The sequence below is a fragment of the Panicum virgatum genome, unplaced genomic scaffold, assembly GCF_016808335.1.
Source record: "Panicum virgatum strain AP13 unplaced genomic scaffold, P.virgatum_v5 scaffold_4868, whole genome shotgun sequence".
Classification (NCBI taxonomy): Eukaryota; Viridiplantae; Streptophyta; class Magnoliopsida; order Poales; family Poaceae; genus Panicum; species Panicum virgatum.
The window spans coordinates 45,474-58,568 of NW_024376440.1; the positions used below are offsets into that span (position 1 = coordinate 45,474).

General features: G+C 42.3%; 1 protein-coding gene across 1 annotated transcript; it reads right to left on the reverse strand.

The window, feature by feature from the left end:
• Positions 1–4,328: 4,328 nt before the first annotated feature.
• Positions 4,329–5,462, reverse strand: LOC120694317. The gene has a single exon (XM_039977465.1). The coding sequence runs from the start codon at positions 5,460–5,462 to the stop codon at positions 4,329–4,331; it is 1,134 nt and encodes a 377-aa protein (XP_039833399.1).
• Between the last annotated feature and the right edge of the window lie 7,633 nt (positions 5,463–13,095).

Consider the following 13,095-nt stretch of genomic DNA (forward strand, 5'->3'; position numbering starts at 1 on the left):
TTGACCAATGCTGCCTTGTATGTCTTGATCCAAGATTTCTCAGCAAAAAAAGACATGGGATTATTGATCAATTCACCATCCTCTTCATCTGAGTGTGCTTCCACTTTCTCGTTTGTGGCATGTGCATTATGCAACAAGTAGATTCCTGATAAATGAACCTTCTCCACCCCTTTCTTTCCGGATGCATAACACACGCTTTTTCTGACCTGGGTCAAAGCACCATCTGACTCTCTCTCTATGTACTGACTCAAGCATCGAAGAGACAGAAAGAAGCAAGGCGTAAGAAGAGTAGTAGGTTGTTGAGTGTGGCGAGAGCATCAAATGGGATGTAGTTCCGGGCGGGGGGAAATAGATGAAGGCCGCTAAGGTTGTAAGCAAAGAAATGAGTAGTGTTAGCGGAATTCTTGATTAAGCTATGTAAAAACAAGAACTTGAACCCAAGCAATTGATTCGGTTTCGCAAAGATCTTTCTAGACTAGAAATTCACCAGCGGTCCAGATCTAATGAGCGGAGGGAAGTCTTAATTCAAGGGCACCTGCGCCATAACTTCTTCAGAAAGGGAGGAGTTTAAGCTGTACATATCCAAAATTCATGTTGATTGATGAATCACTTCCGGGATAGGGCTATCTTATCACAAGGCGAACCCTAGACCAGTCTAAGATCAATTTATTATGAAAGAAAGTTTATACTTCAAGCGAGTTATCGATATTAGCTGAGAGCAGAAGCATCGGGAGTAGTTGTCAAAGTTCCAGGTTGAATTGAATTTCGTTTTGCTCCTTCTCTGAGGAAGCACCTGACACCCCGTAGCACTTTCTATAACTGCATTCTCGGTATTCGTAAAAAACATTCAGGAACTAATCAAGCAAGGGCAACGGATTCATCTATTATCATATAATACGGTCCTGGCGCATCGCTACGCTTTACTAAGTACCAAGGCTAGGCTGTGGCCCAGGGCGAAATGGAAGATTGAAATAGTGCCGTGGTAAATCAAAACTTTCTTCCACGGAAGTCAATCTCTTTTTAAATAAAGTAGGAATAGCTTCAACTAGGGAGCTCGGGAATACGATCCAGCTGATTCCATTTGTGTATTTAAGTAATCCTTTCCAGCCAAGGCGATTTCCGTTGGAGTAGCTTTCGATGTTGGTTCTGTCCAATCCTAATTCCTTACAGCCAGTGCCCGCTTTGCCCTCTTTGTCATAATGCTTACCAGGCTAGTGCCAGTTCCACCAGTCTAAGTACTCGCATTTGTACCAATACCTCTAGTCTCATTCAAAGATCAGACTTTTTCTCAAAGCGGTTTCTAAATCTTCCGCACTCACTGCTACCGCTTCGATTGGATCTGGTGGGGCGTGAAAGACTCGCGCGAACCTTCCATCCCCTCCATCACCGTTTTCAAGGACTAATGGTCTGGTCTAACTGGTATAACCGTCCATCTCTTCCTCTAGTATCTAGATCCGAAAGGAAAATATTCCTATCATGCCCCCCCCAATTTCCAGTAAAACATCTGATCCCATAGGCATTCAGCCTTTATTCAATCCCAGGCGGATGTTGAGCCTTTCAACGAAGCGAGCAAAGGACCAAAGCTTGCTTCTCTCCAGCCCGACATAAATATGGGGAACCTAAGGCGCCGTTTCACCTCAAAGCTATTGGAATGGGATATCTGAGGAACGAAAGCATAGAAAATCGATAAACAGAAATGAGTAGTTGACACGGAAGACTAATTGGTTCAGCCTAGTGCAGAGACAAGCCGAGTAAAGTGTTCCTTTTGCCAATAACAACCATTGCTAAAAGCAGGTGCCTTTCCCCAAGGATACCGTCAACCGATTAAACCTTTGCTAATGTTGGAATTGCCAAACCTTTGCCCATGCCGAAAAGAAGCCAAGTCCGATTCAATAATTACCTTTTCTTTTGTCTCTAGCTTTGGAAGCCCTAGTCTACTCTTATTATTAGTAAACGGTATCCACTTGTCTTCGGCTCCTTTCCAAAAGGAGAACCCCCTTTTGAAATACCTTCCTTTAGAAAATACCAGCTAGCTATCCAGATTCATATTCCATTTATTGCTAGAATACCTATCCTATGTTTCACAAGCCTAGCATAAATGCCTGCCTATACTACTAGCTCCTACTTGTCAAAAATTGCTTCTCAACAATATGCTTACCTCGTGCATGCCTATTAAATAAACCTACCTATCTTTGAATGCCAGTTGCCCATATGCCTAAAGTCCTATTCCTTTCCAATGCTTTGACTGTACTTGAGTCTACTTATCTCGGTTATCATATCCGAAACCTCGTGTCAACTCACTTACCAACAACTACTTTTTATTCCGGTGCTTCTACCGCCACTCCGGGGCTATCCCAAGCTAGCTAACCCTTGCAAAAGCCTAATAAATCCATCCTTGGTCTATTACTTACTTCATTTCCCCCTATTGAAGAAGCAATAAGTCCACATCTCTAGCTAGTAGCTTACAGCAAGCATCACAAGCATTCCTGCTTCGTCCTCCTATGAATGCACTAGTATAGAAGGTTGGCCCGTCACCGTATACCATCGTAAGATGAACTGGAAATTAGTAGTTTCAACCAGTTACACAAAATAGGCAAGTTGAGGTTTGTTCAGCGTGTGTTGTGTTGCCTCCAACTATAACGAGGCCCTTTGACTTGAGGTACGATCTTACCTCTTAACGCGCTTTCCTGCTAGAAGAAGTGAGGGTGATGTCCAATGACCTGTTGAAGAAGCTTGCAGTGTAGATAGGTATCCGTTTCGTGAACCTAATGTAGAACCTGTGAACTAAAGACTAGAGTCCCGGAACCGCAGCCATTCAAAAAGCTATCAATCTGATTCGAAATACCAAGGTTCGAAGACCACTGGGGCATATCAAAGTACTTTCACTTGCCCCACAACAAGAATTTTTAGGGTATGCGAGTGGTGTCGGACGCTATAGGGGTTTGTGTATTCACATCAGGAGAAGAAAGAGGCTCTCATTGCTGCTGGGATAAGACAAAACCTTCTTCCTTGATCCATGGCGTCACCGCTGCTATATTCATAGAGTAATTCTATTGGCTGGCTATGATTCCTGCAAATAAGTCTTGGGGTCATTCCGGGCTGATGCTTCCTAATTCTGCCTAGCTTTTGCTCCATTCATCACTATGGGGCACCACATATATAAGCATTGGGAGATCGATCTAATTCTACCAAAGGCAAAAGAAATGGGAAGCAAAGTGTTGGTTATCTAGCAAGTATAGAGATGATGCAGTATCTTCATTGGCGAGACAAGCAAAGAAGTAGATTCAAAAAAGCAAAGTCAAGCAAGCAGCAACATTGGTGACTTTATTGAGTCTTGTCCTAGTTGATCTGGAAATGCTCGAAGAAGCCTTTGACTCATCCAATGCTTAATTGGTTGTCCTAATTTCTTTCTTGGAAACATGTACGAAATGAAAGACTTATGTGAATAAGATAAAATTCTATGAGAACATTCACAATTGATCGATAGCTCACAAGCTACCTGCTTATAGGCGGGGCATCAGTTGTAACAAACAGGGGAGTCAGGTAAGAAGAATCAGCCTCGGAAAAGAAGAATTCAGCGCTCATATCCTCGTTTCCAACATGCATTCGTAGGCAAGTTTATAAGGTGGAGGAAGCAACTGTTTTGAATCCTGCAAACAGAACGTTTGATTCAGTCTATTGATAAGTAAGCACTTGACCCAGAGAGACAAGCAACTGCATAGTCAGTGAAATCATCCATGAAGACCTCCATGATTTTCTCAATCAAATCTGTTGAAGATAGATATGACACATCGCCGAAAAGTCCCTGGGGCATTACAGAGACCAAATGGCAACCGTCGGTAAGCAAATGTACCATAAGGACAGGTAAATGTTGTCTTATCCTGGTCCGACGGATGTATCGGAATCCGCAAGAAGCCTGAGTACCCATCGAGGTAGCTGAAATAAGAATGACATGCTAACCTCTCAAGCATCTGATCAATAAAAGGCAAAGGAAAGTGATCCTTCCGGGCGGCCTTGTTAAGCTTGCGATAATCTGTACACATGCGCCAACCGGTGACAGTCCTAGTGGGAATCATTTGACCTTTCTCATTTGCTAAAACAGTCATGCCTCCTTTCTTGGGTACAATATGAATTGGACTGACCCACTGACTGTCAGAGATAGGATAAATGATGTTAGCACCAAGAAGCTTCCTCTTTCTTTACAACTTCTTGCAAATGAGGATTAAGCCTACGCTGGTGCTCACGCGTCGGCTTAACATCATCCTCGAGAAAGATTCGATGCATGCAGACTGTAGGGCTGATACCCTTAATATCATCTATAGAATATCCTAAGCTCGATATCGACGAAGAATTTCAAGAAGACGGTCAATCTCCATAGGAGTCAGACGAGAACTCACAATAACAGGATATGTATTATCAGATCCAAGAAACTCATATCTCAAATGCTCAGGAAGAGGTTTCAGATCTACCTTAGGAGCTGAAGATGGTATAAGATCATAAGTAAGAGAAGCCTCCTGAGAAGAATCAATTAGAGCTACAGGAGATGGATCAATAGAAGTATGCTCATTATAAAGAATAGACTTCTCATCCTCCAATGCTGACACATCCTCTGAACTCAAATATGTCTCAGTAACACACTCATCAATCACATCAATGGTGAAACACAGGTCTGGACAGTGAGGAAGGTGAGTTGGATGCCTCATGTCAAATGAGACTTTCTCCTCACCAAATTGAAGCGTGAGCTTAGCATCTTTCACATCGATGACAGCCCCTGCAGTAGCTAGAAAGGGTCTCCCCAAAATAATAGGCTCGCTCTTATCCTCCATCTCCAAGACAACAAAATCAACTGGAAATGCGAAGTTACCAACTATCACAGGGACATCAACCAAAATGCCTGCCTGATGGCGATAAGTGCGATCAGCAAGCTGGAGAGTCATGGTAGTCGGCCGTACATCACCCAAAGGTAGTGCCTCGCAGACAGAGAGGGGAATCACACTCACACTAGAGCCAAGATCACATAAAGCACGGAAACTTTTAGATCCTATCAAGCATGGAATACAGAAACTGCCTGGGTCATCTAACTTGGGAGGTCTCTTATTTTGAATGACTGCACTGCATTCCTTAGTAAGAGTAACCACTTCTGGCTCGTTAATGTTTCGCTTCTTTGTGAGCAGCTCCTTAAAGAACTTTGCATACATCGGAACATGTAAGACAGCATCAAGGATGGGGATGGTAATCTGCGCATCTTTCATCATCTCCAGAAACTTAGCAAACTGCTTGTCTTCACTTGACTTCTCAAACCGTTCTGGAAATGGCAGCTTCGGCTTGGCAGGTGGAACTGAAGTCGAACTGATTGATGATGGATCATTAGGAGCTATAGCTGGTGGTGTAGAAGAACTAGGCTGTCCAGCAGTAGTAGTAGTGGACTGCTGAGGTACCTGCTGGTCCTGTGGAGAAGCCATTGGCTGGCTAGGCCGGAAGGCAGGTGGTACATATAACGGTGGCGTTGGGAGAAGAGGATCAGTTGTAGTCTTCTCTTATATTTTGCCTGGCTCTATTATTTGGTTCGTAAAAGGGAGTAGTGAGAAAACGAGAGTAAAGAAAATGGAAGCAGCCGTGCCGGAACGGAATTACGTTATTAGTACTCGGTTAACGTGTTTTATGTTATTGTGACAAATAAACGAATAAGCATTGATTGATAAACTAGTTTCTAGTTTGGAGGTCTAGTCAATAGTAAGCTGGTCTACCTTTCGTGAATGATAACTTGACTTTGAATAGCTGTAGGGACTGTTATCGGCAGTGTAGCGGCAGTTCATTGTTGTTACGAGCCCGATAGTCAAGAGAATCGGGAATAGAATGGTTTGCAAATATCATTGCTTCTTTCCTGACTTAAGTCACATAAGCACGTTCCAATGGAACTTGTCAATTGAGATTTCTTACGTAAATAGTGAGTGAGCTCGCTTAGATAGTTCGTGGGTCTAAGGTAGTACCAGGTATAGTAGGGACAGACAGGTAGTAGTTTGAAGGGATGCCGTGAACATAAGCCTTGCATTTCTTCATTTCAAAACTCCTAACAAAATAGGGGAATGAAAGTGTAGGGGTGACTTGACGTTACGAAATGTCGAATCGGCACCAACGAATGTCACTAGGTGAGTTGACTATTATCGGAGCTAGGTGAGTTGATCAACCCGAGAGTTCCCTAGTGTAGTAGAATCGCATTCATTCAGTGAATGCAACTAGTTTTTTCAGCTTGAGTAGTGGAACATAAGCATGGCACTTTTCTCGTATAGCCCCAATAGGGACAGGACTAGGGATGCCGCGACGTTGCACAGTATAACGTTCATGTCCCTTGCACAGTATGTAGTGAAGTCAAGAGGTAGGTATAAAAGACAATAAAAAGAATGTGCCTTTGGTTTGTAAACAATGGCGGTTCGCATCTTCCCAAAGCCTAGGAAAGCATTAGCTTTCTTTTGCGCAACCGAGGATTGAACCTGATCTTTTCACACGAATGTCACAAGCAAGTTGGAAAGTAGGTTTCCCTTCTCAAGTAGGTTTGGTTGGTTGGCATAGGACAGGGTTGATTCAGACAATCTGGAAGTGAAGTATAGGTTTTCAATCGATAGGAACTGCTGTTTTGTTGCTTGTAGCGACGTGGGAGGGGACATGTACACAAGTATCTAACTACCTCATATCCGCTTCAAGTTTGACCCGAATGCCTGTGGGTGGGCTTATGGTATGAACTTTTTCTTCCTAGATGCGTGGAGGAGAGAGAAATGCACTTAACAGTACCGCTATTGTCTGAATCTGGTACGTAAAATAGATTTGAGTAGTTTTTACTTCTGTTGCATATAGGCCCTAGCTAAGCCCAATTGCATGAGCTCGACATTGAGAACTTAATTATTTAACATACCCACCTCTACTGTCCATCTGTATCACTAACCTAAAAATCCACGTTGACGCAATCTCTCCACTTTTTGACCAGCAGAGGAAAGGCACACAGAGGGTGCAATTACATCAAGAACGAGGTGGAAGGAGCACGTATTTGCATAAGCTCTTGTAATAAGTCCGGTTTTTTGGCATCATCTATGGGGCCGTACACGTTAGATAGCGGGAAGGTATAACATCTGCCGGTAGGAAGCCCATCTGGAGCGGTTTGGTTTACGAGCATTTCTGGCATTATTTAATATAGTTGAAAGTTTTGTTTGGCTGTAGGCAGAAGTCTTTGGTTCCGCTTTGTTAACAAACGTGCCTCCCTTTGCTTTCTCACTTTCCCAGAACTGCTACTTTCCTGCTTTTAGTACATTGCTTTTCGTATCATCTATGAGAATTCTCGTTTCAGAAACTCCTCAATATAGTCGTTATGGCAATTCTAACCATGTAGATTTTATTACCAAATTGTAGTTTTTTCTTTTTCTACTGTCCAAGACTGTGCAAGATACCTCAAGTACTGTCCAACTAATACTTTCCAATTCTGCCTTTCATTGCGAAAAAAAGCTGTCCAAGTATAAGTATCTGTCTTTGCTGCAGCACCTTTCCTCCTTCCATGGATCTCTTCTTCGGGCCCTGTATTGGGAACCATTCTTTTCCCGGTTCCCATTAGAATAGCATTCCTTCCATTCTGCCAACCAACCATATCTCTTATCCCTAGCTCGGCTCTTTTAGAACCAATTTCCATCTTTCCACTGACAGCTGCGAAGAGCTCCCCTTCACTAGGGCCAACATCCCGGAGGCTATGCTATTTGTTCAACTCTCTCGCGCGGGGCGTATAAAGCTTTTTCAAAAAGAATAGACAAATAAAAAATCAAACTAGCTATGGGCATTAGGTATAATAGAAAGGAAGCTTGGAATGTTCAATCAAAGAAATGAAAACAAATACTTAGGCAGAAGCAGACTGCCGATTCGAACCTTTCTTTATTAGGAGGCTCGGGAAAACAGGGCTTTCTGATAACTAATCACTGGAAGCACCCGATTCTCTCTACTCTGCACTTGGCCGGGATACCGAACTTAGGTGGGAACTTTTGCTATTGTTCAGTGAAGATTTTCTATTTATTTGATGAGTCTAGGAACCTATAGTATAGATAGTTTCTTTTTTAGTGAAAAGTCCGTGTTATTCTTTCTTTTTCTTACTTCCAAGTTGATCGAATCAGAGTCTTTCTCTTTGTAAGCTACTGGTTCAGATCATGATAGGAAGGGCGGCCTTTGTCTTGTTCATTTAGTGAATACTCAATAGCTGCCTGCTTTTGGTACTTAGCCCTAGCTTAGGAAATTGCCCCGGCTTTCGATGCCGACTATTTCAGAAACAGAAGTGGATGGATGGTACTCTTTCGTAACTGACGAATTGGATGCTCCAGCAGTAGTTCCAGTTCCGAAGGGAAACAAAAAGGGAAAGCCCCCATTGGTAGAAAAAAACCCACAACCCCTTGGGGTTATCCTGCGCTTGGAAGAAGAACTAGGAAAAGGAAAAAATATAGTGATAGTTTTATTCTTCGTCGCCGTAAGTAAATACGTAACTAGGAGTATGGAAAATTGCATTTTTGGAATTTGCAATAATGCGATGGGCGAACGACGGGAATTGAACCCGCGCATGGTGGATTCACAATCCACTGCCTTGATCCACTTGGCTACATCCGCCCCTTATCCAGCAAAAGGATTTTCTCTTTTTTCCATTCATCATTATTCTATTTATTCTGACCTCCATACCTCGATCGAGATAGTGGACATAGGATGCCACTCTTTAAAATGAAAAAAAGGAGTAATCAGCTGTGACACGAAAAAAAACGAATCCTTTTGTAGCTCGTCATTTATTGGCAAAAATCGAAAAGGTTAATATGAAGGAGGAGAAAGAAATAATAGTAACGTGGTCCCGGGCATCTAGCATTCTACCCGCAATGGTTGGCCATACAATCGCGATTCATAATGGAAAGGAACATTTACCTATTTATATAACAGATCGTATACTAGTATTCTCTTAGGACTTGGAAGTGTAGTTGTCTTTCCTTAGCTGCACAGCACAGGCAGTAAAAGTAAAGAGCTAGAGGTCGGATCCTTCCTCTCCTCATTCAAACCAGGCGGGAAGGCTGTTTACATACGTATAATCCGCTTGTAAATTAAAGATATCAGACTCACTCGTCAAAGCAATTGAACTTCATTGAGGGAACAAGGGCTTTCTTTAGGAGAGAAATCTGAGACAAATAGAAGTGAGAACAAGAAGCCCCTTCTGTCATAGCTATCGCACGCACCCTCCTTTCGTTATTCCACCTTGAGCCTAGTGTAGTTGGGGAGAGGAGACCCCTGGGGTCAAGGGTTGAATCAATAGATCACAGTCTTGGATCAAAGGGATAAGCCAGATGTCAGTGGGAAGGCAGATTTTTCATTTGGAGGCTTTCTTGCATACCTTTTCGAATTCTTTTTCTTGTATAGCTCAGTTACTTCTTCAGGAAGAGCTCTTGGACCAGGTGATTAGGAGAATTCCTAGATTTGCAACTCAACGCTTCCGACCAGGCAAGCCCCAGTACATTTCTCAATAAGGATGAAAAGCTTCCAGGAACCTTTGGCGTAGAGGGCTGTGAATCGATGAATTGGAGGACAGACCGCTTTTACTAGTTATTCTTGCAGGGGTCTTGGGCAATCAAGACCAGCCAGTGACTCAATGAGGAAGGGAGGGAGCGATAGCGACAACCGATCCAGGGAGTCTTCCGTAAGACAAGATCGACTTCCTTTTGCACCAGTTCCATTTGTTGAAGGAAAGAGCCCCTTCCTACGGTGACTCTCGGGTGAGGCAAGGCATATTGAGATTTCAGAGCCCACTTTATTAAAAACTTCGATTTGAACTGCTCCGAAGGTGATAGCCGAGAACCCACCTTAAAACAATCATTTGACTCAAAAAATTCGTTGGATAGGTGCATCACGAAATCGGTACTCAATCCCTTGCTTGTTCGTGGGATGGGAATTTTATTGCTCGTTGCGCTTGCTTGCTTAGCTCGTTACCTTTTTTTTTCTTATCTTATCTCCGATTATTGAATCAAAATCAGCCAATCTTCCTCTTTCTTGGCGCTATGCTACGGGCGGGATAGGGGTACCGGGCTCGTACTTGCTTGCATCCCCGCCTAGATGCTCTTGACTGGACTTATGACATTAAGGATATAGATCTAACCTGACTCTGCCCCCCTGAATGCATATATACTTTACCAATTCCGTAATATAGTCTATTCTCTCCCCTACAACTCTAGGTTGTATATTCATACGCATTTCGAACTATTTAGTTTTCCAACTAAGAGGATTATCCGGAATCATGCATGAATTGGGCTAAGCTAAAAAAAAAGACTATTTCGAAAACTAGTCACTTCAATGATGGCCTTCCATGGATTCACCTATATAGGCTGCGGCTAACGTTGCAAAAATAAGAGCTTGAATACCGCTTGTAAATAATCCAAGAAACATGACCGGTATAGGGACTACTAAGGGGACTAAAGAAACAAGAACAACAACGACTAATTCATCTGCCAATATATTTCCGAAAAGTCGAAAACTAAGCGATAATGGTTTTGTGAAATCTTCTAGGATGTTAATTGGTAAAAGGATTGGAGTTGGTTTAATACTACATTTTTCTTTATCTAGTTTGAACGATAACTACCAGTTGATAATAAATTACTACAACTGCACTTCTCAATTTTCAAGTGAAAAGTTTCTTGCTGAGGGAGAAAATAATCACATTGCCATTGAGTGCCCCTACCTTATCCAGCTCTGCTTTTACTCATAGCACAGAATGAAGTTACGCCCTGGTCTTTACTTTACTTTTTTAAGATTATCTTAGAACTTCACTTTTCCAACTGGCACTTCAACATATCTGCAACTCTTTGCTGCTCCTCCTCACTAGGACCATACACCACCACCTCACTTTTGTGATAGTTGATCTTCATACCTGACATACTCTCAAAGCAATACAGAAGGGAACTTCAGGTGAAGAATATCCTCATCCCTCTTTTCAACAAACAACACACAGTGTCATCTGCATACTGCAGATGACTTACTCCACCTCCATGCACTAGGTGTGGCACAAGCCCATGAATCACCCCATTTGATTAGCTGTTTCCAGTATGTTAGCTAAAGCATCCACCACAAAATGAAAAAGAAGAGGTGAGAGAGGATCACCCTGTCTCAATCCTTTGTAGCTCTTAAAATATGGGCCAACCTCTCCATTAATATGGAGATTAGTGAGTCTCACTAAAAACCCTTTTTAAGCAAACAAACCTCTTGTCCTTTCGAGATCTGTCAGGATTAGCAAGATGTTCTATATATAATTCTAAAGTTTAGTATCAGCTTGGGTGTGTAGAGATGTGTCCAATTCTTTTTTTCTCCAAGTAAATGTTGAAAGAAATCAGAAGCATGGCGTGTGCTAGTGTGAGAAAGAAATCTAGATCAGAAATTTTCATATGGAAACATATAAATATTCCTCAGGGTCACAGCTACTTTTTTTCACATCACCCTCTGATCTGAAATGTTTGAACTCAGAGGCAAATCATCAAACAGAATGGAAATGCTTCGGATGATCTGTATAGGGATATGGGTGAATCAAAACTATACCAAGGGGGGCGGATTTGTATTGATTTTGGTTTGATTTATTGGGGGCTTAAGTAACTGACTATGCATAGAACTACAAGGGATAAAGACGTAACGTATAGAAAGGAGAACGACAATCTTAGCGGCCTCCGACAGAAGAAGAAATTTCGAGTATGCTACTCTTCTGAGGACCTCGAAGGAAGCGGATAATATAGAAATCCACCCCTTACTTAATAGGTAATAGAATATGGCTTCTCTACCGATAGGTAATAGAATATGGCTTCTCTACCGGGTTTGCCACCCTAGCCAATCTGGAGTAATATCAATAGGTGGATATATGGAGTCATATCTCTTCCGTGAAGTAATGGATCATAAGTATAGTGTATTGCAATGCTGGTATGGTAGGAAGACTCCTTTTAAGGCCGACCACTACATAGGACGATAGGAAGCCAAGCCGTCAAAAGGAAAGGCGAGCAGCCCTTATTGCAATAGCAAACGGCCTACTTATAGCCCTATTTATACCCTTTCTGGGGGCATTCTAAGGTATTCAATGTTGCCGACTACTAAGACTTCTGTTTCAGCACCATTCGGAAACAATGTTAGGCCCTAAGTCAATCCAAACGTGTTTCTCCCATCAGAATAAGGGAATTCCTTATCCAACAAGAAGTCATGGATTAATTTGCCGAGAGGAAGGGCAAAGCTCAACCAATAAGTCTACTAAGCACTCGTGTGCTTATGCGTTCGTTTCCTTATATCCGCTTTTCTATTACTAAAATTGTGAGAAATACAACGATTGAAACACCTTGTTACTGGAAGCGCGTAGACCGAAAGGATGAATTGAGCCACTGGTCCTTAGTTAGGGAGAGACCTTGAGAGAAAGTGGTGCCGATAGGAGATCAAATTATTGACGTGGGTGGGAGATTGTTTGAGTAGGCTCAGTAAGGGATTACCCGCGGGCTGGGTGAAAGAGCTTTCAGAAACCTTTTCACTACAAAAGGTGTGGTGTACAACTTCCGATTCTTTGCCAACAGGCAAGTCGATACTGAAACTACGGAATCTATTCTATTGAGTTGCTCGTGAACAACGAATTATGTGTTGCAAATCGTCTAGTGTCGATATGCTAATGTTTCCTCGAATAAGCCCTGGGCTGACTGACAGCATAGTGAGGTAAAAAAATAATAGGAAAGAGCTAGTGTAAGAAATGCTTTTTTCTATAAGATTAAGATGGTCAACGTTGACTATTTCCAACTTCAGAGAGTTAGACTAGGTGATAGATATCTTATTTCTTCTTTCTTGCTTGTAACATCTGCTTATAACCCCTTCTTACAATGCGGGATAAAGGCTAAGACCACTCACTTCTTTCGCATCAACAGAAAAAGGGCTGGCTGATAATAGTCCCCATGTGTTTGTCCCCACGCGATACCCCCAAGCGAAACTTCCCTTTTATGTATCGCCTTGAGTTTTTGATTTTCCATTTTTAGCACTGATTCAATTAAAAGGGCACATCTTCTCCGGAGCGTAAAAAATGAAAAATGT